Source organism: Scyliorhinus canicula, chromosome 15 (genome assembly GCF_902713615.1).
Source record: "Scyliorhinus canicula chromosome 15, sScyCan1.1, whole genome shotgun sequence".
Lineage (NCBI taxonomy): Eukaryota > Metazoa > Chordata > Chondrichthyes > Carcharhiniformes > Scyliorhinidae > Scyliorhinus > Scyliorhinus canicula.
Window position 1 is genome coordinate 19,528,581 of NC_052160.1, and position 26,304 is coordinate 19,554,884.

Below are 26,304 nucleotides of genomic sequence, written 5' to 3' on the forward strand. Positions count from 1 at the left end.
AAAGTCCTGTCAGTTGAAAGTTGAAAAATCATATTTGCAAAAATAAAGGGCGTACCCTCATAACAATTCTTTTTTAGAAAGTTCTGTCTGTAGAAGGGCATCCATTCCTGGGTGATCACAGTCAGCAAATAGGGCTCAAAGCTTATCAGGTGGGTTGGAGAAAATCAAAGGAGGTGCAAGGGACCTGAATTAGGTCTTCTCCCAAAACCGCTTGGCCTCAGTTCTACTGAGAACATAAGTACTTAAAACATACAAAAAGTTGGCCTATTGTGTGACGTTCCTTCTCAAACTGCCGGGGAGATTAAAAGAAACACATTGTCAAAAAGTGACTTGATTAGTTCATATTTGGAAACTAACTTGACCAAGGTCCTGTGTCCAAGCAATTAGCCTTAATGGTCCATCTCCAATATTTGAATGTCTCAGGTGATTGTCACAGATGCCTTACTAATGAGACAGGAGATTCCTTCACACACCATTGACGTCATTGTCTTTTGTGGGTTTTGACAGACAGACTAACTCCACACCAGTGAATTGGAATGTGCAACGTATAGTAACACTAATTTGTATTGGCCACCTTGGACTGTGATTTCAAGGCGCTTCAACCTCCGTGTTTGTTAAAAGTCTGTTTTCAAAAGTTTAATTCAGGTTTCCAGCTGTGGATTCAAATCCATTTTTTGCATAAAGCATTCCTTCATGACATTAGAAAGAAAACACGGAGACCTAGTGGGTGGGATTCTCCGTTTCTGAGACTAAGCATTGACGACAGAAAAACCGGCGCCGGACCTGGACTGATTCTGCTACTACTGAGGGGCTAGCACCGGGTCCAAGCACGTGGAACACAATCGATTCCAATGAAAATCAGTGTGGGATTTGCTGGGACCGTGATTGACACTCGGGAGGCTGACACACACTCATCCCAGCCAACAGGATGGCACTGGTTGTGCTAGAGGCTGCTCATACAGCTGATGGACCAGCTGAGGGCAGAGGGCACCCAGGGGGCTGCCCTGGGGGGACACCTATAGGACCCACGGCACTATATTCATAGTGGCTGTTCATAGTGTGCGCAGCTGTATGGCTGCCTTGCCGGCTGCGGTAATGGTGTTCCGTGCCCGTCCACTCCGACTCCATAGCCCACCTCCTGGCCACCCCCCACTATTACCTCAGGCCCTGGCAGGAGCCCCCTGGCCAGCGGCACAACTGTCAGCAAACTATGGCGATATTGGACACCTTCTGTACCCCCTCTCTCTCCATCTGCAGCCGCCACGCCGGTTTCACGATTTTTAAAAGCACAAGTGAACCGTGCCATTGGGAACTTGGCCCATCGGAGGCAGAGAATCGAGGAGCCCCGGAGAGTACCGGGTCAGGCCCGCTAATGATATGCAAAATGGTGTCTACTGTATGTGCATTCCGGTACTCACCAATGCCGCTGTCGAGGTGCTGGAGCTTGGCGATTTGGCGTAAAATCGACGCTGGCCGCAATTTTGGCGTTGGAACCGATTCTCCGCCCAATCGTCTTTCCCGATTTCACAATCAGTTAACGGAGAATACTGCCCAGTAACGGAGAATACTGCCCAGTAACGGAGAATACTGCCCAGTAACGGAGAATACTGCCCAGTAACGGAGAATACTGCCCTGTAACGGAGAATACTGCCCAGTAACGGAGAATACTGCCCAGTAACGGAGAATACTGCCCAGTAACGGAGAATACTGCCCAGTAACGGAGAATACTGCCCAGTAACGGAGAATACTGCCCAGTAACGGAGAATACTGCCCAGTAACGGAGAATACTGCCCAGTAACGGAGAATACTGCCCAGTAACGGAGAATACTGCCCAGTAACGGAGAATACTGCCCAGTAACGGAGAATACTGCCCTGTAACGGAGAATACTGCCCAGTAACGGAGAATACTGCCCAGTAACGGAGAATACTGCCCAGTAACGGAGAATACTGCCCAGTAACGGAGAATACTGCCCAGTAACGGAGAATACTGCCCAGTAACGGAGAATACTGCCCAGTAACGGAGAATACTGCCCAGTAACGGAGAATACTGCCCAGTAACGGAGAATACTGCCCAGTAACGGAGAATACTGCCCAGTAATGGAGAATACTGCCCAGTAACGGAGAATACTGCCCAGTAACGGAGAATACTGCCCAGTAACGGAGCATACTGCCCAGTAACGGAGAATACTGCCCAGTAACGGAGCATACTGCCCAGTAACGGAGAATACTGCCCAGTGACGGAGAATACTGCCCAGTAACGGAGCATACTGCCCAGTAATGGAGAATACTGCCCAGTAACGGAGCATACTGCCCAGTAACGGAGCATACTGCCCAGTAACGGAGCATACTGCCCAGTGACGGAGAATACTGCCCAGTGACGGAGAATACTGCCCAGTGACGGAGAATACTGCCCAGTGACGGAGAATACTGCCCAGTGACGGAGAATACTGCCCAGTAACGGAGAATACTGCCCAGTAACGGAGAATACTGCCCAGTAACGGAGAATACTGCCCAGTAACGGAGAATACTGCCCAGTAACGGAGAATACTGCCCAGTAACGGAGAATACTGCCCAGTAGCTTTCAAGGACCTCAGGATATGACAAAGCTCCTTACAGCCAACTGAGTACATTTTTAAAGTGGCGTCCCTGGTGTAATGTGGGAAACACAGTAATCTGTGCAAGCTCTCACAAATAATGCCAGAAGTAGATAGCTGGACAATCTGTTTTTGTTGGTTTGATTGTATCGATAAAGGGAATAGAGTGGCGGTTATGTTTGTCAGCTAGCAAAAAGCAGTTGATAAGTTGACACATAAGGGGTTTATTGATAAACTGAAGACTGACGGAATTAAAAGGCGTATGGCAGTGTGGACAGGGTAGCTGATCAGAACAGGGGCGGCATTCTCCCCTACCCGGCGTGACGGAGGGTCCCGAAGTAGGGGAGTGGCGCCAACCACTATGGGGTCGCGCCTCCCCAAAGGTGGGGAATTCTCCCCACCTTTGGGGGCCAGCCCCGCACCGGTTGGCACCAGAAGACCGGCGCTCCCGGCAGCGGGGCTGGCCGAAAGGCTTTTGCCGGTCCGCGCATGCGCCGGCAGTGACGTCAGCGGCTAGCTGCCGCTGATGTCACTGCCGGCGCATGCGCGATGTGGGGTCCTCTTCCGCTTCCGCCATGGCGGTCGCGGAGGAATATAGTGCACCCAGGGCACTGGCCCGGAGTCTGAGCGGGGGGCCCCGATCGCGGGCCAGGCCACCGTGGGGGCACCCCCCCGGGGTTCGATCGCCCCCCGCCCCCCCCAGGACCACGGGGGCCTGCTTGCCATCCGGGCCGGAGAATCACCGCAGGGGCCTCTCCGATCGGAGTGGCGAGATTCCTGCCCCCGCCACCTCCTGGGTGGCGGAGAATCTCTGCCACGGCGGGGGCGGGATTTTAGGCGCCCCCAGGCAATTCTCCGACCCTGCTGGGGGTCGGAGAATTTTGCCCCAGAATACTGAGAGTGATGACTGATTGTCCTTTTTTTCACTGAAAGGACACGGACAGTAGTATCCGCCAAGGGCCATTGTGGACTGGAAGGTCATGGGCAATGGTATTTACTGGTGGGGTGAGTGAGAGGTAGAGAGGGAAAATCTCCACTTGTTCCCGCCCTCAAACAGGATATATTTAGAAGAGTTCCTGGGCTGCCCCAGTAATTCTACCCCCCCCCTCCCCCACCAAACCCTTTAAAGATCTCGGAGAAACCTTCTCCAGCTGCGAACATGTGCAACTCAGAGTAAAACCACCTGAGGACGCAGGCAAAATAATCGATCCCTGAGCGAATGGATTATCTTGAGCAGTCCTGCTAAGTAAAACCAACAAGCTCTTTGGTAGGCATTACCCAGATTCCTTGGTCCCATCCTACCACTTTCATTTTCACAGAATGATGCCCGCTAATGGACCCTTGCAGGTTGAGTTCTTCCACACCAAGTGTCCCCATAATTTTGGATAGGATCTGGGAGATCATGACCTGTGAATATTGATTATTATCCCTGTTGGAATTCCAGGCCTCATAAACAGTAAGGAGACTTGCATTTATATAGCACCTTCCACAACCTCAGGATGTCCCATAGCCCTTTATAGCCAATTAAGTACTTTTTTTTCTTTTGCAGGGTGTGAACATCACTAGCTAAGCCATCATTCATTGCCCATCCCTAATTACCCTTGAAAAGGTGGTGCAAGCTGCCTTATTGAACCCCCGCAGAACATGCAGTGTCGGTATGTCCACAGTGCTGTCAGGAAGAGAGTTTGAGGATTTTGACCCAGCGACAGTGAAGGAAAGACGATGCAGTTGCAATCAGGATGGTGTGTGGCTTGGAGGGAAAGCTCCAGGTGGTGGTGTTCCCATGTGTCTGCTGCCCTTGTCCTTCAAGGTGGTAGAGGTCATGGCATAGTCACTGTTGAAAGGTGGAGAATGTGGCAGCCAATCTGCACACAGCAAGATTCCACAAAAGCAATCTGTTCATAGTGAAGTTGTGAGATTTACATTTAGAATTATTGTCATGTGTGCTGAGATACAATGAAAAGTGTTGTTCTGCATAAAATCCAGGCAAATTGTTCCATACATGATAAACATAGGACATATGATAAATACACAGACATACGCATCGGGTGAAGAATACGGAGTGTAGTACAACACAGTGGAGAAGATGAGTCGAGAGATCAGTTCAGCCCATTCAAGGCCTTTTCAGGAGTCTGGTAACAGCGGGGAAGAAGCTGGTTTTGAACCTGTTAGTGAGTGTTCTCAGACATTTGTATCTCCTGCCCGATGGAAGAAGTTGGAAGAGAGAACAACCCGGGTGGGAGGCGTCTTTGATTATGCTGCCCGCTTTTCCAAGGCGGCGGGAGGTGTAGACGAGTCAATGGATGGGAGGCGGGTTCGCGTGATGGACTGGGCTGTGTTCACGACTCTGTATTATCTTAGCCGAGCAGTTCCCAGACCAGGCTGTGGTGCAGCCAGATAGGATGCTTTCTTTGGTGCATCTGTAAAAGTTGGTCAGAGTCGGAACACCATGTTTGTCAAAATGGTGTCATGAGATGATTTACGTCCAACTGAGAGGGCAGATGGGGCATTGGTTTAACATCTGGGTTGAAAGACAAGGCAGCACTCTTTCAGTTCCGCACGAGCGCCAGACTGGATTGGGTGGTGAAACCCCCAGAGTGGGGTCTCAGACCCCGGGGTGACACTGAAGCAAAAAAGTGTCTTGAGGTCAGTGTTTTAAAAACTAGCATTTTAATTGAATCTGTATTTTAAAAAAATAACTAGCACCTGAATTTAACATTTAAAAAATTTTTTTTTTGGATAAATTTAGAGTACCCAATAATTTTTTCTAATTAAGCGGCAATTTAGCGTGGCCAATCCACCTAACCTGCACATCTTTGGGTTGTGGGAGTGAAACCCACACAGACACGGGGAGAACGTGCAAACTCCGCACAGACAGTGACCCAGGGCCGGGACTTGAACCTGGGTCCTCAGCGCCATAGGCAGCAATGCTAACCACTGCGCCACCGTGCTGCCCTAACATTTAACATTTGCTTTAATAGCCTCACCTATAGCAGCGAACCTGTGTATTGTGAGATAATATTCTCTTGCTGCATACAGTCCATCTCTCTCCATAAATGACAGCAGTGCTAAAATAAGATGGTATACATCTGCCGCCTCTTCTTGGCCCCTGGTGTTCGACTGAACGATTAGATTGTCAGGTCCATACTGCACGTTTTCTTGAATTGCTTCAGAAATATTATTTTTTAACCACGCTGATTTTTTTTGTACAGGCAAATATATATACCATCCAGTTGTCATGTTTATTTGCCAGCAGTGAAGTTTGTTTTTTTGCAATGGGTTTGGCTGTATGTTGGTAATAGATGTGTATTACACAATCCTACCCTTGTTGTTTTATTAAGCGCTAATCGGATCTGCTTCCTTGCATTGGCTCAGGTCATGACCAAGTATATTCTTAAGGAGGAGCGAAGTTTGAGAGTCGGGGGAGATAATTGATCTGTTGTGCAGTCCTAAATTGAGGATCATCTCTTTTGTTATAATTTTAATATTGCTATTGAAAATCTCGCTGTGCGTGTTTGGAATGAAAGCTGCCTTCTGGCATGCTGTAATTACAGCCTCCTGCCATTGGGGGCATTGCAGCTTGTAATTCAGGAATGACATTTAATAGGTACTTTCCTTTATGAATGTGGACACAGGGACTCCGTGCTGTTATAGCTAAGTTTGACTAATTCAACAAAGCAAGGAGCCTTCCTGGTCTGTGCGCCTCAGTTCCAATTGCCAGAGTTTTTGTTTACTGAGCTTCGGGCCAGCTTGTAGTGTTGGTAGTATTGCTATGGCTACTCAAAGTCTACATATATGCATTGCATCGCAACCAGAGTCCTTCCTCATTGGTCTTCCACTCCCCAGCCTCAGGACATTGATACCTTTCTTGGCGTCCTCATCCACATCCCAGCTGCAATCAGATGAGACCAGGGGTTGAACATGGGATTTTCCCGAGCTTTGTGCCTAGGTTCCACGTTTGTAGTTCCTTTACCAAGTGAGGACCTTATTTCAAACCACTGAATGGCGATGGGTACGAATCTAAACTATGATAAAAATACACTTAGCTCTTAAACCGCTCTCCCTGCATGTCATTCTCACCTTCAACAAGTGGGAGGTGCTCAGCGATGTTCTCCAACATCAAAGTAGGGGTCCATTCATCACCTGCCTCTGTTGCCTCTCTTCCATTGCCTTCTGAGCCAAATCTACCCACCAATCCCCGTTCCACAATCGCCCTCAACACCAGGGTCTCCCTCATTTTCTTCCTATCTCCTAGTTTTATTCTCATCAAGTTTCTCTCATCAATGTCTTCATCCCTCAACCCTGTTTTCACTAATCTCCTTCCTGTGTGACCACTGTGGTTTCAAAAAATATCTTAGTTATTTTCATGCTTTATTTTCACTTTTGATGACGCAATATAGATGGAAGGTTCGTCGCCTAAGGAAATGGTCCAAAGGTTAGGGATCGGGTGGAGGCGTGGTCTTAAGTAGGGTGCTCTTTCCAAGGGGCGGTGCATACTCGATGGGCCAAATGGCCTCCTTCTGCACTGTAAATTCCTGATTCTATGATCTGAGAACACAATTAATTTTGTTTGGTGGGGTGTGGGTGGGGGTGAAGGATGGGAAACAGTTAGCATGTTCACTGATTTTCCAATTACTCTAGTTTACTGATCAGAGCTAGTTAAGGACTCAAAATCCATACAATAATGCCAGCTTTGTTTGGTTGCCATGAGAACCTGCTTACTTCTGGACCCGGAGCCTCTTCAGTCGCAGTCCCTTGACCTACTGTACTGATTGTGGCTTCGTACTATCGTGGCAACAGAAGTTAGTCACCTTTGCAGAAAATGAACTCTTCCTTGACAGAAACCCCACAGGTTTAGAGATCAGGGACTTCCAGGAGAGAATGGAATCCTTGCCAATTGTTATAATGATGTCCTGAGCAGTTTCAAAGATGGAATGGATGCTCACGAGTGTAAAGTGTGGCTGCCATCACGTCAATCCATCCCTCCATTCAGTTGGCTTGAGAGTTTTGTGCCTAACACTTTCTTTCTGCAACATGACATGGTCCCTCTAACATAGCATTATGGTTACGGGCGTGACTATCTCCAGTGTAAACAGATGTCTGGAGGAAGCAGTGTCTTACGGTTAGATTTTTACCACTCAATTCTAACCTGCTTTTCACGTTCCATTTTTTTTTTGTCATCCTTTATCCAGAGCCCAGAGACAGTTTTTAACTGGCTCAGTGAATTCCAACTCCAGCAGTATGCTGCTAACTTTATCAATGCTGGCTATGACATTCCAACCATCAGCCGCATGACCCCTGAGGTAAGTCGACAAACGACAGGAGGAGATAGCGGTAAAAAGAGGTGCTGGTGAGCAAAGTCTCTCTGTACGCTATTGGCCTCTGAATGCGTCATGCATTTGAGCGAAATTGCTTTGCCTGCTACCTTAGCAGTGACAAATTGATTAAATCGACAGGCAAAACAATTTCATGCAAACTCAATAACCGTTCATATGCTAATACCGCACGCCAACATTTGTGCATTAAACCCTGATGGAATAGAAGAACTAGGTTTTGCTTTCATACTCCGATGCACATCATTCGAAACAGCACGAGTTGAAAATTGTCCTGGATTATTCACTCAGAACAGTTTTAAGGGAAACCACAGGCTCCTTCCAGTGCCTACTTAATATGCTGAAAACAAGATCTGACTCCTAGCATTAATTAATTTAGCTAATTTCATTCACAGGCTTCCTCTTATTGAGGACTGGCATTGGCTGTTGCGAAGATTGTTAGTGGGTTTTCATCGTGAAGTGTGACTCAGGCAACACTGCTACACAGTCCCACTTCTCTCCCTTTTAGCCAACTTTCCTGACTCCGTAACTCATGCTGATAGACAGCCATCTGTTGCCCTCCACCACTCCTCAAAGTAGCGACTCTCTGCATGTTGACTGTTAAATTCTTCTAGTTCCTTTTTTTCCAATCAGAGAGACACATCAATGGCCGACTTCTTCCACCTTTGTTCGTCGCTGGGATTTTCCAGGGCCGCTGAGAGTGAATGGAATTTTGACTGGAATGCCAAATTCTCCATGTTTGCTCCCTACGGGATCTGACGTGGACAGGACTGGAGAATCCTGCCCAATGTCCACTGGTCCTCAAATCCAAAATAAGTACATAGGCTAGGCAATAAAAGTGACAAAAAGCTTTTTCGCCATTTTTAAATCTCTCATCACGGATAGCAATGATGCAGTTCTGGATATTTATATATTTAAGCAAAGACAGAAATAAACCTTGAAAGGGAAAAAGCAGAACACTGAAAGAGCTCTTGAGCTTTTGAAAGCAGTGGTGGTTCAGCAGAAGAGGGTCTTATTAATGGACAGTGAGAGGAGAGATTTAGAGGACTGCTGTTGTAGTGCCTTTTTCAGGACCCCAGCGTTACTGAATTAGATCACAGCCTCAGCTCCACTTAAACATTCTTTCTCTATTTTCTTTGTTAACCTGACCTGACAAAAATTCCATCTTTCTCAATCTTGAAAGCTCCAGCATCCTCAATCTTTCAGGGGGAGAGAATTCCAGATTCCTGCCACCCTTTGTGTCGGAAGAAAAATGGATCTCGGTATCGTTCCTGACTGCCTTGGCATTGGTTTTAAGATTACACCCCCCTCATTCTTGATTCTCCCACCAGACCAAATTGTTTCTCCATATCCAGTGATTGTGTTGTGGAATCTGATATTGTAAAGAAGTCACTAGAAGCATATCCTTTTGGTCAGGCAATCGCTGCGGGGGCAGATTTCTGGAAAAGTGCACCTTTCGGTTCAAAGGTTTGCTTACAGTAGCATTGGTGGATGCATTGGAAGAATAAAGCGTTACGTAAAGCACCACAAAACGGGTTTTTAGATGACTGACTGAGGAGCAACGTAACTGAGCCTGGCCCTATACTGGCCTTGTGCCCACATGCAGGGTCTACCCAATGTGCAGCAGGTACCCCAGGTGTTATCCTTTCTTTGGATGCAGGTGTCATGACTCATTGTGCCGCCTGGACTGTTATGTTGGCTGAGATTTGTTGAATATACTTTATTACCAACGTATATGAAAAGTTACAACACATAAACAGTTCGGGAAACAAACTTCCCAACAAACAACTATACAGTTTGTACAAATTCTCCCCCTCCCCTTCAACGAACAACTCCTCAAATACGGTCACGAACATCCCCCGCCTCGCCTCTAAACCCTCCGCTGAACCCTTAACTTGTATTTGACCTTTTCCAGCCGTAGAAAGTCATATAAGTCACCCAGCCAGTCCGCTACCCCTGGTGGTGTTGCTGACCGCCACTCCAATAAAGTTCGTTGCCGGGCAATCAGAGAGGCGAAGGCCACAATATCGGCCTTCCTCCCCTCCATCATCTCCGGCATCTCCGATATTCCAAATATTGCCACCAAAGCGCCCAGCCTAACCGCCTTCTCCACTATCCTTGTTAGCACCACAAACATTCACATCCCGAACTTCTCCAACTTTACGCAGCCCCAGAACATATGTGCGACCTTGAACTGGGCCGAATGGCCTCCTTCTGCATTGCAGGCATTCTATGATTCTATGACCAGGCAGGAAGCAGGTAGTCGAATAATATCACCCAGAAATGCCACGTGCTGTCAGAAAGTAGCTGCTCTGTGGAGACGCCTTCATGCCTCCTGTGCTGATGAACTGTTAAAATGAGTTAATGTTGGGAATGATGTTGCATATTGAGTGGAAAGTGTCTGAAGCCTGTTTCCCTGAAAGGACATTAACAACTTCATAATCGTGCAGGGGAGGCTCAGAATATCTGCTTAATGAAGAAGTCAAACATTTAAAGATAAGTTGAACACAGGGAAATGACATTGCAAAGCCATTAAATCTGTGAGTGATTGACACTGGACTTTGTAGGTACAGTCATACGAAATCGAGCTTCGCCCGGTAGCCTAACAATAGCGCCCCTCAATCCTCTTCATTAACCTCGTTTTGACAATGACCCTACATACAACTGTCTGCTCTTACTTACTTCCTTCCTTCACATTTTACCCCTGATCTTTCCCCATTTTTCCCTCTCAAAGGCTCCCACCTCCATTCATCCTCCTTCAGTTAAGAGGGAGGGTGAGTGCCGAGCAAGCGATGGACGTCTCCACAACTTTGGCAACAGCTCAATCAACAGGAGGCGTGCTGTCTTAGGGGCGAGACTGTCTAAACCCGATTTACCTCCCCCGAAGGTGAGACATTCTAACAACGTGAGGCAGCCAGTTCAAGCAGCTAGCCACAAACAAACGCAGCTCACTCAAAGACTGCCCTAAGAGTCCAGTCTGAAGAATGGAGAGTTAGATAGCCCTGGAATTATAATGCCACGCAAAACTAAGACCCACCCAAGCCCCGAATTACAAATTTGAGTCTTCTACAGCCCTGAGGACAGCGATTCAAGTACAAGACAAAGCATGAAATTCCCAATCTACTGAATTAAGAGTATGGGAGATCTTTCATTGTAACCCACCCATCGAAAATTGAGATCGGGTGCAATTTGGTTCTACAGTCAGAGGAGAGCAATGTTGGGTGGGGTGTAAAACTGGAATTCATCCTGAACCCATATGTTCCCGCTCACCCAACTGCCCTGAAAAATGACCACCCAAAACCCTCCCGCCGCCCCTCCAACCCCACCCTGCCCACCATGACACCAGTGACCTTGTAGTGGTCATCTTAATCACTGCAATCCAGCAGCAGGTTCAAAGAGGCTCAGTGACGCCTTCAGGCTCAGCTTAGAATGAATCCAGGCATAAACTGCTGACGCCAGTGTTGTTTTGTGGTGTTTAGATATGGGTCGGATGGAGAATGTCAACAGGACCACGCAGAGTAAAGATCCAGCACAGCTTCACTCAGGTGCTGACACCTTCCAGTTCCCACACACACACTTTTCAGAGAGATTATGGCATAGCAATCAGAAGTTTTGGAATTTGAAGTGATGTCTCGACCCCTTCCACGGGATGCCGTGGGCAGTGGTATCGATCCTATTGATTAGCAAACTCAATACAGAGGCTAAACCTGAGATCCTGACACCTACAGTGGGACGTTCATTCACTGAAGCACTCCAGGAAACCATGAGGGCCATTATAGCATAACCCACTCAGTCAGGATAGTGAAGGCAATGGAGAGTAACAATGTGCCGGCGGAAAGCTGGCATGCTATCCGGTTCTGCAGAATTCCCGCATGGTGAATTAGGTTAAGGTTGTGCCCTGTTGAGTAGAACGCATCTGACCTTCTACAGGGCGCTGTGAGGAAATGACATTTTCTAGCTGCAGATATGTTCTCCTGAAATTCATTGGCCACCGCATCTAGAGTTAGGGTTAAAGACACGTTAACTACCTGAACTTTCTTTTGACAGGACCGTGCCATTGTCGCATTGTTGTGTTAAAACATGTGCAAACTAACTATTTAGCAAGTCACTGTCGGCACTGGAAGGGTGTCATTTTAGGCCAACCTTTGAAGACCTGCTGAAGCGAACGTAGTTATTGTAAGCTATGGGCGGGCACTGCTTCCACTGTGAATTTCAGGTTCACCAATGGCATCTTCAATTGTAACAAACTCTGTGTTCTAGGACCTAACAGCAATTGGAGTAACAAAACCTGGACATAGGAAAAAGATTGCCATTGAAATAAATCGGCTGAATCTCTCTGAGTGGTTGCCCAACTACCAACCAGTAAGTCTTATCACATGCTTCAGAACCAAAAGGCTATTCATTGACAATCAGCGGACTGTATGTCCTTGACCCTTCCTCCCACCACTCCAACACGCATCCATAACGTCTTGTTACCCTGAATATCTCAATCCTCACCCAAAGCAAAATCATTTTTCACATCTCAGCCGCCATCTCATCCATTCCAAAATGCTTGAGTCTAATTTGCACTGTCAATCCAGATTGATTCCCAGACCTGAGTGTGTGGTAGATAATAAACTAAGGTAAAATGTACGGTAAAAAAAAAGAAATGTGGAGATAAGTCAAGATCTGAAAGAGGACGGCAGGATAGTGATTCATTGGAGGACTTACTCTAGAAGTGTCTATAACCATTCACACAACAGTTGGTAACCCTGTGACAGATAACAAAAATCCTAAAAATTGTATATGAGCAGAGCACTCAAATAGAGGGAAATAAGAAATGGAGAAACATTTTTCATTGATTTCAAGGAGAAGATCAAGAGAGATATATAGCAGGTGCCTGAATTGATATAATCTGTTTAACACTATCAATGCGAAATTGCTAGGTGAAATAGGCCAAAGTCAACCTTCCTGGTAATCGCATGTTACAATGATATCGGAGTTGTTGTCTAATCGACTAATCATAACCATCATTCCCAGCAATTTGTCCACAAGAGATCCAGACATGAGGTGAGGAAAACTCCCGGTGGTGGAGAGCTTTGGGGATAAATAGATCCAAAGTCAGCTGTTCCTCCAAAGCCTGCTGCACTCGCGACATGTCGATGAAGTGTATCCCAAAATGTTATTTTCTGAAAGAAATCTATTTGGTTTGCATTTGCGTGAATTTATTACTGTCTGCTCCCCTTGTCTCCCTGGGGAGCCTGTTCCAGAGAATGCCCAATCCACGCCCTGAAATCCAGGGAAAGTTCCCCTCATTGTTTGATATTAGTAACAAAGGCATTAATGCACGTGCATAATATCCCCTGTCGTATTGTTTTATCAGCATGCTGATCCATTTAGTTTAAATGGCAGGCAGAGTAATTCCATCTGAAATCTTTAATGCATTTCTTATAAGTATTGCACAGCACAATTTGAGGAAGGTCATTTCTTTTTCAACCTCAAATTATTGCATTTTTTTCTTTCATACAGTGTTGACAAATATCGTTATGAAAGAATTTTGTGAAGTGGAATTAGAGGAAACTGAAAAACCTCCTGATTTTATTTGTTTGGGGGAGAAAATAATTTGAAAGTTATTGGGTTGGATTCGCCCAGAATGGAGCTATGTCCCCAAGCCGGCGAAACAATGCTGGCGTAGCACTCCTGAGTTTCCTGGGGGGAAAAAAATCCCGATTCACTTACCTGCAGAGGGCGAGCAGGGACCCGGGTTTCACGCAGTTTACACTGCGGATAAGTTCCGAGTCCGCGCATGCGTGTGGCGGCGGCCTCCAGCGGCCGCGCCGAGCTGGACTCGGACCGTGGACCCCTGCACCGGACCGGCCCGATCGCAGCCCCGGCCGCCCATAAGCCCCCCCCCCCCCCCAATGCTTGATTCCCCCCTGCCCCCACCTGGGCAGCCGCGGACCGAGTCCGCAGTCGCCGCGCGACAATCCCAACCGGCCAGACCATATTAGTTCCACACCGTCGGGAACTCGGCCGGTCGGGAGCGGAGTATCGCTCGGCGGGGCGCTGGCAAAGACCGCCGCCCCCCCCCCCCCAGAGGCCCACCCATTGTGTGCGTGGGCCCCCATTCCGCTGGTCGTCAGGCTGATAAAGTGGTTTGAGACCAATCTTCTGGCCCCCTCTGGGGAGTAAGCCCTGCCTCTGTGAGCCGCTGGCTAAGCAAATGGCTGACAGCTCTCTTGGGCCAGCTGCGCCAACAGGGAGCAGTGGCCACGTGTGGGTCTGCAGCCATTCCCCAATGCTGATTGTTGCTGGAGCCAGATGCAAAGGCAAGTGGAGGGGTATCGGCAGGGCCAGGCTGACAAGTGTGGGTGATGGGAGTGGGATGCCGGGGTGCACAGGCTAGAGTGGAAGGGGAAACCTGGGATGGGAGGGGGGAGCCACACACAACAGGCCCACCGAACCCGTAGTTGAGGTACTCCCTCCCTTAATTGCAACCAGACTGAGCAGTGAAAGCTCTCAGGCTTCACACTTGAGGTGCGAGGATAGTGTGGTAATCTGTGGCGGAATGGAAAGAGGCAATTAGATAGCAATGAATTAGTGACCTGGGGCCTCAACTGCCCATGGGTAAGTGGGTTGTTCGGCACATTCCCTACCATGTGTAAGATTGCGACCGGGATGCGTGAGTAGGTGCCCGGGAAGGGCGTCGATTGCATTCCACCCTCACTTACCAACCTGTCCCTGATGAGAGGGGGTTTGTATAACTAGGAAAGGTTGAGCTGAAATATATATTGTAATAAACTTTCAAGGACTAACTGCATCGAGCCTTCTGTTGGAATAAGACAGCACCAAACCGTCTTTATCCATTTCCATTTATTTTCACATGAAATTCTGCATAAGCAAACAAACTTTGCCAGCTTGAATTTTGCTTTGCATCAAGGTCAAGGATATCAGGGAAAAGGGACCTGAAGTGAGAGACTCAGAGTTGAAGGAGTGAAGTAGATACAGGAGAAATCTCCCTCTGAACTGCGGAGAGGCCTCTCGGGTATGGATCATGTGGGTCATTCCCACGTTGTGGCCTAACTGTGGGTAGTTGTGAGCCCCTCAATCTACTTCACTTGGGTGCCAGTGTATTACGCAGGTGAAAGGTCAGTGTGATAAAATAATACCCAGTTGTTGTTGTTGATTCTATTCCCACACCTAGTGATGCACAAGGCAGACTTCCATCCATTCCCAGAGCTACTTTCTCCTGGAACAGGTTGCTAAGTCTGTCACTAGAGGCTTATAGTTTGAAGGACACCACTCTGCATAAAGCATGGCTGAGTAGGGGTCTCTCTCACTCTTACCACATGTCCTTGGCATGTTGGAAGGATCTGCAGGTTGACATTCAAACTGTTTAACCGTCTTAAGAACGTACCTTCCTTTGGCCATCAAGTCCTGGGGTGGGTCTCGAACCGGAGCTTCTGGCTCAAGAGGCAGGGACGCTACCCACAAGACCTCCAAGTTGATACCTAGGAGCCATTTTTAAACACGTTCTTTCTGTGAGGTGAGAACTGTTCCATATCGTAAGATATCAACAGAAGATCTGAGAGTGGGTTGTGTTTGTTCCCACGTTAGATGTGATGATACTGTGAAGATAACGACAACCTGCATTAGAGTGCCTTTAACATAGATAAATGTCCCTTGGCACCATATCAATAAAAATTGGTGTTAGAAAAGGAGGAGTTATTAGGAAGAGCACGACAAAAACCTTGATGCAATAGGTGGATTTTACCAAAGTTCTAAAGGAAGAGAGAGAGGGAGGAGGATCTAGGGAGGGATTTTCAATATGTTGAGGGTTACAGGTGCATTTATATCACAAAAGATTCAGAGTATTACTGGAATATGTATGATAATAATAAATAATCTTTTATTGTCACAAGTAGGCTTTAATTAAGTTACTGTGAAAAGTCCCTAGTCGCCACATTCCGGCGTCTGTTCGGGGAGGTCGGTACGGGAATTGAACCCGCGCTGCTGGCCTTGTCCTGCATTACAAGTCAGCTGTTTAGCCCACTGTGCTAAACCAGCCCGAAAATAAAGTACTTAAAGCACAAGTTTCAAATTTTCATTTGCTTTATTTCCTCCCCTTATTCCTTTTGGACATGGTTTCATGTTTTGGAATACTTTACTTCCACCAGCTAGAAACGTAAGGGCTAATTCTTCCGCCGCCAACCCCTAAAACCTGATTTACATCATTAGACAGCCTGCCGCCTGTTTGGGTGGGAGTTCCCGAGTGTCTGTTTGAAGACTCGCTGGACAATTGATTTGAAAGGGCTTTGGATTATCTACCGCCATGCCTCCTGATTCAGTAACTGGCAGTGAAAACACGTCCTCCGACCCACTCAGCTCCGCAAGATTACTGCCAGCCCCAAGATTTTTGTTTTTGCGCTGACTTCTGCTGTGCACCCTGTTTGAAAACAAAATTCGCCACTTGACTGCAAAATAAAGCTGTGCTAGGGGGAGGTAACAGATCCAATACGAACAGCTGTGGCCAGCTCACTGCATTTCAAGTCCAAAGAACCAAGCACAGTGAGCTCCAATGAGCTTCATCCAACTCATTCCATTTATTTCTAATACCACATCACAAATACATACAGGGAAGTGCTATTCAGCAGACAGACGTGCGCTCGCTTATTGTTTCATAGAAAATAGGAACAGGCGGAGGCCATTCGGCCCTTCGAGCCTGCTCTCCCTCCATTCATTATGATCGTGGCTGATCATCCAACTCAATAGCCTAATCCTGTTTTCCCCCATATCCTTTTTTAGAATTAGAATTAGAACAGTACAGCACAGAACAGGCCCTTCGGCCCTCGATGTTGTGCCGAGCAATGATCACCCTACTCAAGCCCACGTATACCTATCCCAGTAACCCAACAACCCCCATTAACCTTATTTTTTAGGACACTAAGGGCAATTTAGCCTGGCCAATCCACCTAACCCGCACATCTTTGGACTGTGGGAGGAAACCGGAGCACCCGGAGGAAACCCACGCACACACGTGGAGGATGTGCAGACTCCGCACAGACAGTGACCCAGCCGGGAATCGAACCTGGGACCCTGGAGCTGTGAAGCATTTATGCTAACCACCATGCTACCGTGCTCCCCTTCACCCTCAGAAGGTTTCACCAGAGATAAATGCAGTGGGAGAGTGGACCCTCCCATATTGCGTTCAGGCTGGGGGGAGGTTGGCGATTGTTTCGGGGGCCTTGGAGATCGGTACACCATTTAAAAATGATGTCTCAATCTCTCACTGCACTGGGGAGTTCAGGCGAGCGGAGCACCCCAGTGTACAAAACAGGGTATGTGTGGCCTCGGCCACCTGTTTCCCGTTTAGGCCCCTACACGATTGCACTGAGTAGCCGTGTGTTTCTCAGCATTGCGAGCATCGGGAAACACGCGGCTAAACGCACTCGCTCGGGGACTTTGTTGCCTGTTGGGAGAAACGCGCCCTTAGGAATCTTTTGGTCCAGTTCCACCCTGGTGTGAACTCAAGGGTACAATCGAACGCTTCAATTGCAGCGCAACGTGGCCGATAAGAGCCGGGAGACCCCGTTCCCAGGACCTACCTGGCTCGCAACGCCTCGCGAGACTGCATTAGATTCAATTGTGGACAGGATAACTCTTTAGCAAATCTGTATTTAAAGCGAGACAGCTAGTCTCACTTTAATGTGCAGATTCCTGAAGTACCTGAGGTGTGGGATCAATCTCCCTTACCATGAAGACATCAGGTGAGCGGCAATCAGTACTGGTCTATGTAAATGATGACCAGATGGAATGGCAGTCATAGGGGTCTCACAGGGGATCAGAAGCCCCCAGGTGCATGTGGTTTGGGCATAGTGGTACCCTGGCACTGCCACCCAGGCATGCTGGTATTGCCAGCCTGGCACCTTGGCAGTGCTGCCTGGGTGACAGCCTGGCTGTGACCAGGTGGCACCACCAGGTGGCAGGGGCACTGCCATAGTACCAGGTTGGTGGTGCCAAGCTGGCAATGTTTATGTGGGTGCGATCAGGCGATGGATGCCCTGCATGGATGTTGGAGAGGTGCCGAGGGGGGACGGGGAATCTCACTTAGTGTGTTGGGGCTTGGAGTGGGTCGGGGATCACTTTGGGGGCCACGGAGATCGGTGCGGCATTTAGAAATGGCGTCCCAGTCTCTCGCTATACTGAGGAGTTCCGGTGAATGCCGGTACTGTGTACAAAACAGGGCTATGTGCAGCCATGGCCGCACATTCCCAGTTAAGGCCCCTTATCAAACGCGAGTCGCGTTTTATAGTCTTGTGTTTCTCGGTGAGCGAGTGCCAGGAAACACGCAGCTAAACGCGCTTGTTGTGGGACTTTGTTCCCATTTAGTTAAACCTCGCCCCAAGAGTTGAGTCCCACGGTGTGAGAAGACTAACTGCGATGGAACAATAATAAAAATGATTGTGCAATAAGCAGGTGATGTGCTCAATCAATTTACAGCCCAATGAACAACATTGAAAATCCCACACACGGAGACAGATTTTGACCAGGAGACAGAAACTCAACATTGTGCCGGAAATCCTGGAAATAGCCAAAATTCCGAATGTCCCGCTCCCGAACCCAGCATTTCCCATTTTTGCAGGGGTGAGATTAGAGTTGGGCCGGAGTTCAGGCATGTGCGAATTGCAGAGACAGCTGTCCAGGTAAATCACCAGTTGCCTCCACTGACGTTTGAGCCCTAGTTGCGGAGAGCAGACCAGGTAAGAGGAGGTCTGAACTTGGTGGATTTGTTTACATAGCCAAGGTACCCTCTTTAAATAAGGTCCCTGGACACCATTGGGAAAGGTTAGGCGCACACTTTGACAGAGGTTTATGATTGTTAGAATTAAACATGGTTATGCACATTTTACGCATTGTCCAGGAAGTGTCCAAGGATACTAGGTGACCTGACATGGAGGGGATAAGGGCAAAGGGTGGTAAAGGGGTGGTGGGAATGAGTTGGCACAGGGGGCCATGAGGGGCAGGGTTGGGCATGGCAGTATGAGGGGCCATGGGGAGTGCGTAACGGGGCATCGATTGTCGTACGTTGGCATGGATGGCGAATAGGAAGTCTGTGTTGGGGAGGGGGTGGGGGAATTGAGGGCTGGAGGGGAGATTTAAAAAATTTAAACACAGTGCTGATGCACAGAGGTAGACCTTGCATCCAGCCTGCCTCCGCCCCCAGCAGCCTCTACATTCACTGGGGGGGGTCTCCAGTCCTGATTCCCATTTCAGCCTGCGCCCCTGCCCCCTTAGCTGTGGGCTGACATTTTTGAAGGCCCATAATGAGTTAGTGCAGTGAGACAGCGTTATTCAGGTGTGATTTCCCAATCGAGTAAACTCAGTAAGAGATTTTCTATTCTCATTTTTAATGAATGTTTTTGAGTGTTGATTATAAAAAAATATTGGAGATTGGGGTAAGGGTTCCTGTTTCGCTCACAACCGAGGGCAATCAAATCAGGTACCAAAGTGTCCATTCGCTTGCTCATTGACTGCGGGAAGAAAATTGTGCCTGGATGAAGAACCAATGTCGTGAATGTTGGGGGGGGGGGGGGGGGGGGGGGGGCGGGAGTGGTTTGAGGTCACGTGATGAAACCTCCAGGAATGCAGAGGACCAGAGTTGACAACTCCTAATTTCAGGAGGCACTGGGGCTTCACATGACCACGATATCCATCCATTTACCTGGTGGGATGGAAAAGCAGGAACTGCAGCAAACAAATCCCCTGGCTGCACAGGTCGCTGTGAGTTCTGTTCCCAGTCTGAGACTTGTTTTTCACCTTCACAAACACAATGAAACGTTTACAAAGGGCGACTCATTAACCTTTTGGAGTTGAAAGTTAACATGTAAAATACATTGTCCATAAAGGTAAGCTGAGCCAGGGAATGGATTTAGATACATAATTTATGCAAGGAGGCTCCTCAATTTTCATGGCAATGGATACTCTTTCTACAAGAGGCCCTACTCCAGCCCATTGCTTTTTACAAACAACGGCCATTACTATAGTCCATATTAATGGTTTTTGCAGCCTTGGTTTGGTTTTGATTGTTCTTCATCTGAACAAGTGGATAAATCTATATACAGAAGAAAGGGTATTGGGTTAAACCAAGGTCATTCATCCATCGAGTCTCCCATTTCCACAGACCATGCACAATCTGCTCTCTCATTAACTCTTCCCCCCCACCCCCCGCAAGCATTAAATCACCCACAGAAAATGGATTGTAAATCAAGGCAGAAGCAGATTACCTATGTTATCCTTGCACCCCGCATCACACTTACCTTCCCTGGCAATTAAAAAAGTTCCCAAGGTTAAGAATCTAAAGATAGACTTGCTAAGAACTATTCACAGTAGTCCTCATATCATTAAATCTATTTGAAGAGTTGTAAAATAACACTTATTAACTCGGATTTCGTTCTTTTGCATTTAAAAATATTTTAGTCATATTTGTGTGTGGGAAATGTGCCAATGAAATTTAACAAGTTAAAGATCAAGTTCGACAGAAAATACAAATGGGCCAGTCTCAGACATTGCAAATTGTAGAAATTCGGACACTTCTGTTGGATCAGATGCAGACATCTGGCCCAGAATGTGCTGATGAGGGGCATTTCATCGTAAGCCCCATTCATTTGATATGTTCCTGCAGCCTTCAGTTCAAAAGATTTCCCCACCAAGTTCCTGAAAGTGAGAGCTGATAACAGTGCTATAAGGACAATGAGGAAAGTGGGATATTGATTGATGATCTATCCCCTTGACCGTTTGAAATTTTAAGGATTAAATAACAAACTGAGAAGGAGGCTTAATTGAAGGGGTGACATCAATGTCAAATCAGGTGCAGGAAGAAATAACGATCGGGAAAGGAAAATTGCACAGAGGGGGGAATAAAAAGACAGAAAGGAAAAGGGAGGAAGGTTAAATTGTAATCTTTTACATCTCCAAAAACAATTCTCTACCTGAAGGATTGAGACGGCGCACTTTTAATTGTTCACAGCGTCAGAGAGATTGAATGGCAATCATTAACAATTGTCACATTGTTGAAGTGGTTCTGATGCTATTGATTACTAGATTGAACTTTCTGTGGTGAGTTTTATGGATAATTAATGTGAAAATGCAGAAATTCATGAGGAGATTATGGGAAAGATGCTGATTTAGTGAATCCAGCAGCAGTGTGGGTGCATATCGTCCAGCAGCTTGTGACAATTTGCAATTCAGAGTTCTCTTCCTCTCTGTTGCTGAAACATTTGTACATTAATATCGGCCTGCGTCACGCACTTGCTCTTATCATTCAGCCACTTCTGGGGCTGATTCTTTGTGCAAGTAGGTCAGGTATAGACCCTGTGCAGTATACAACAAGATGCTACTAGATGAATTGAAAATAGATCTGTTATGGACGCTGCCGTGCCAGATTGGTATTGGAAATGAAGGAAGCAGCACTGAAGATTTCTCTGTCAGGCTTTAGGGTTAAATGGTAGAACGTACACTAGTTGCCGGAACATCACTTCACCAGCCGAATGAGATTTCCCACTGACCCTCAACCTGCATTCCAGTGTCAGCTTGAATTCCATCTAACTCCTTGTGAGTAACGCATTTTAGCATTTGGAATTAATGGTTGAGACTATCACTCAATCCCCAATTTTGCGATTGCTGGTTAGTTTCCTAGTGGTACAGTAATCTCCCCATTTTTTAGCCCAGTTTCACTCTATCTCCTCTTTCTCATCCTCTTCTAGCCCAAGTGGCACACCTATGGAGGAGAGGACAGAGGACAACACCACTGATCTTCCAACACCCCTTCACGTCTATGGCCAAATTTGCTTCTAAGTCACTCTATTGCTGCCAGGATTACCCAGTTAGAGAGACGCCAGGGTTCCAAGTGGCTGATTAATTAGCTGTATCTAAATGTGCACATTCAACTTTTTACTTTGGATCATTCAAAGGATGGTAGTATCAAACAGTAACAGTCTCTAAGACAGCATGACTTCTGATATAAACTGCTATGTTATCAACCCTTTGCTAATAGTAAATGCATCTAAGATGTATCTATTTATAACACACTGTACATTTTTCTTTTGTGTGGCTCCGAAGGTGACATAACGGAGGAAGCATGACGTACTTATAAATCTGTGAAAAGTAAAGCACTTTAACGGAATAAAGATTGCCCTGTGCTTTGATATTTGGACTAACGCTGTCCAACTCTGTTCTACCTCTCTTCCAGCTTTTGTTCTCTGGAGGTTTAGGGACCGGCACTGCTCAGTGTTGGTCATTCAGAAGCTGCTATTGTTATTTTCCTTTCAATCTGGATGAATCAACCATCCAGAAATAAAAGTTGATTATCTGAATGACCAAAACTCTCAATTATGCGCAGAAAGCTGTCATGATCTCACGTACTGTGACTACTTTTTGTGTTGCTCATTGGCTGTGTAGATGAATAACCAATCATCGTTTGTCCACACACAAGCTGGAGCTGACGATGAAGGGGGTCAAAAGGCATGTGAGGATTGGGTGGAATTCCATTGTTTTCCTGGCGGAGTACCTTACTGAGCAGAAAGTGAGGTTGTAAACCCCAAGGAGGTGGATAAAAGATCAATAGCTCCAATGGGCTGTTCTCATGGGTCAGCATTATTTTGTCATTTGTGGTCATGGGTGCAGTTTAATGAACTCAGACCATTTGTTTTGTAAGTTACGACCAAACCAAAAGTCAGTTTATTCATTCCCAAAATGGTATCATGTCCAAAGCTACTTCAGGGCATTAGTACCTAGGGGTTAAGGCTGCCGTGTATTTTTGCTTGGGGAGATTTTAAATGAGTTCCATTCATTAATCCCTCAGTGAGTGGTCATACGGTGCACTATATGGGAATAATACATACAATCGATTGAAGTTTAGGCAATCACAATTTAAGTAACGGGTGGGGAACTTCAATTATTCCCAACTTCCCAGAATAAAAGAGCAAAAGATTGGAATGCTGCATGTAAATGATAATTGAAGTTACTGAATTATTCCTGCATGTGTGACTTGAGAGATTTCTGCATATTGTGGCCTGTGTTTAATGTGCTTTCTTGTATTTGTGAAGATTGTAAATCATGTTTCTTTTGCTCAGCATGAAAAGCAATAATATAATCATCTCAAGGAAATAAAAATGTATAAATACTTTTGTGCAACTTGCAGTCCAGTATTTTGCATTAATCGCCAAACCTGGATGTTTAATTTTAAAGTTTGATGATCAACACGTTCTTAGCACAATTGCCAGTACAATTAGAGGAAAGAAACTATATTGTTACACCATGTATATTGTAAATGATAATATATGATGATTGCTAATTCATTATTAAGATGCAAACTCCAATCTATACACTTATCCTGAAGTAGTTTCCACCGTTTTGATTGACTGGAACAGTGTATCCAACCTTACCATCTGATCCCTATTGCTGGGTTTAGTTTAAATGACTACATGGTGTTTGTTGTGTTTGATGACTTGATTCTCACACAGATGTTACTTTAAAGTCCCAAATTCCCAGCATCTGCAGAAATGTTTAACCAATATTATAAATAAATGACATACCTGTGGAAAGGAGTGTGAATGTTTGCATCGCATGTTTCTGTGCCCCGTTGGCTGTGTGTATATTTTCTGTTCTCAATTCAGTGGTTCGTTGGCTTGCAGGCGCAAAATAAATCTATCGGCAATGTATTGTTTTCTTTTAAAGTTGCATGTCTCCGCCACTGTGCTCACGTTGTTCCAAAAGTACAGTCATTTTAGTTCCCGGGATGTATCCATTTTACGCTAGATGTGTGTGTTTGCCATCGAAGGATTCAGCAACAACTTACATTTGTATTGCACATTCAGCGGAACATCCTTCAATGTCCCGCAGGAACATTATCAAACACGAGGGTCTGAAATTTCCCGCCCTTCCCGCCTATGGAATCTTCCGGTCCCGCCAATGGCCACCTCCCCACCCCCCTTCACCCCACCACCACCACCGCAGCAGTCTCCCCGGTGGCATGGGCTGAACAATGCAGAAAGCTGATGACATCGGAAGGACCTGCCGATGGAAAGGACACCACGGGGGGGGGGGGGGGGGGTTATGAGGATGGGTTCCCAAAAATGTAGGTTTTAAGGAGTGTCTTAAGGAAGAAGATAGATTTGAGAAAGGAATTCCAAAGTTTAGCGCCGAGGCAGCTAACGGTACAGCAGCCGATGGTGGGGCGATTAAAATCAGGGATGCACAAGGGACCAACGTTGGAGGAACGCAGAACTCTTGAAGGGTTGGAAGGCTGTAAGGCGTTACAGACGTAGGGCGGCACAGTGGTCAGCACTGTTGTTTCACAGTGCCAGGGTCCCAGGTTCGATTCCCGGCTTGGGTCACTGTCTGTGCGGAGTCTGCACGTTCTCCCCGTGTCTGCGTGGGTTTCCTCCGGGTGCTCCGGTTTCCTCCCACAAGTATCGAAGGACGTGCTTGTTAGGTGAATTGGACATTCTGAATTTTCCTCCGTGTACCCGAACAGACGCCGGAATGTGGCGATTAGAGGATTTTCGCAGTAACTTCATTGCAGTGTTAATGTAAGCCTACTTGTGACAATAAAAATTATTATTATAGGGATAGAAAAAGTCAGGGAGGGATGTCGAGGCACAGGTGGGAATTTTAAAATTGAGATATTGCTGGAGGGGGAGCACAAGAGTGACGAGTGAATGGGGCGTGGTGCGAGTTAGGACACGGACAGCAGTTTTAGATTAGCTCATTAACGTGAACTCCAATAATTTACAGTAACTGTTATTTTGGGGTTTGTGTGTCAATGCCCGGTTTGTATGGTATTGAAGCAGAAACTTGAAAAGAAAAGTAGTTGCCCCTGTGCATTTTCTACAAGAGGCAGAGACCTGCGTAGTTAGGTACCAGAGTGAAAAGTGTTTGGTGAATGCCTTTCATTTGTATAGCACCTTTTATGACCTCAGGACTTCTACAATGCTTCACAGCCTCCAGATCATTCTCAGTGAGGTCACTATTGTAATACAGGCAACACGGCGGCCAACTTGTGCACAGCAAGCTCCCACAAACTGAAACATTGTCATAATGACAGACGTAGCTTGTCCAGGATTGCTCCCCTGCTCTTCTTCAAAATAATGCCACGGGAACTTTTATGTGCAGATTTAATGCCCCACTCAAAAGACAGCGCCTCCAATAATGCAGCACTCCCTCATTACTGCACTGGGAATGCAAGTGTGGTATTGTGTTCAAATCCCTGGAGTGAGGCTTGAATCCATGAAGTTCTGATTGAGAGGCAAGTGCTACCGGCTGAGTTACAGCCAAGACCTACTGTTGACTCAGCGGACGATACTGAATTGGGGTTTTCAATGCACTATCCCTCACTGGCACGAGCACTAAGCCATTGTGTGCAAGGACCACTCATGTACAGGCAATCAAGATGTGTCAGATTGTGCGGCTTCACGTGCCAGTGCTATTGCAGGCCTCTCCAGTGGCCAAAGAGTGAACATTCCCTTTGCTGTCACTGGTAGGAGTTACCTGGTCGGGCCCACACTGCAACACAAGGTACAGGCCACAATTGTCCTTCGAGAGCAGGGGTCTTTGACGGGCAAAAATAAAATGAATAAAGAAATATTAGACGTGTGAAAACTTGCTGAGAAGATGGGGAATCCAAGAACTGGTTCCAATTTTCCTCACAGCACAATCTGTGCTTTACGTTCTGACATGAACGCGTGTAAAAATTACACAACCGTTTGGGAATGAGAGTCTCAATAGACCCTTTGTCTGTCTATTATGCAGACCTGCCTATCAAAATTCCCTTACCACTTTCCGAGCCAAAAAAGCAGGAAAGAAAGACTCTTCTATTATCTTGCTTCAATTACCCACTGTGTGCCTTTTGATTTTTTACTTTGATCTCCTTTGACTGAATGTTGATTTCTAAAGAACAGATCGCACCCCACCCTCGCTTTTATGCAGCTCAGTGGTTAATGTACTTCTTTGAAAGAAAAATACATGGTTTTGAGCTCAGACAGAATTGCCACCAACAATAGTCCTGCAAAAGCCTCAGAGCTCCAGGGGGCTCGGAAAGGAGTGTCTGAAATCTTCCAACTCCTACTTCCAGAGCTGCACTTTGCACACAACCCCACCATTCCTCCCACACCCATTCTTCGGCCAACCTGCGGATGCTTTTGTTACTAAGACCGAGTTCTAAATCGATGAACTTTGACAGAGTTTTATGGAAGTATCATGCATTTCCATGGTGAGTAATTCAAAGCAGGGGAGGTGTGGAGGAGGAGGGGAATGCCGGGGGGAGGGGGAAGGATACCCACATTTGTGTTCGCAATTTGTGCTTTCGTCACTTTCTGTCTCCTGTCTCTCGCCTCATCGAA

The 26,304-nt window shown here is 46.7% G+C and overlaps 1 protein-coding gene across 12 annotated transcripts in view; it reads left to right on the forward strand.

Moving 5' to 3' along the window:
- Nucleotides 1-26,304, forward strand: part of caskin1 (CASK interacting protein 1) — a 684,935-nt gene that overhangs the window by 610,331 nt on the left and 48,300 nt on the right. For 5 of the 12 annotated variants that reach the window (XM_038820500.1, XM_038820499.1, XM_038820502.1 and 2 more), the window contains 3 exons: nucleotides 7,787-7,897; nucleotides 10,662-10,814; nucleotides 12,188-12,289. The exons of 2 other annotated variants lie outside the window; for them this stretch is intronic. In XM_038820500.1, the coding sequence (XP_038676428.1) occupies nucleotides 7,787-7,897; nucleotides 10,662-10,814; nucleotides 12,188-12,289 (366 nt within the window). The remainder of the gene's footprint in view (nucleotides 1-7,786; nucleotides 7,898-10,661; nucleotides 10,815-12,187; nucleotides 12,290-26,304) is intronic. 5 more of the 12 variants (XM_038820503.1, XM_038820509.1, XM_038820510.1 and 2 more) reach the window with 3 other exon arrangements.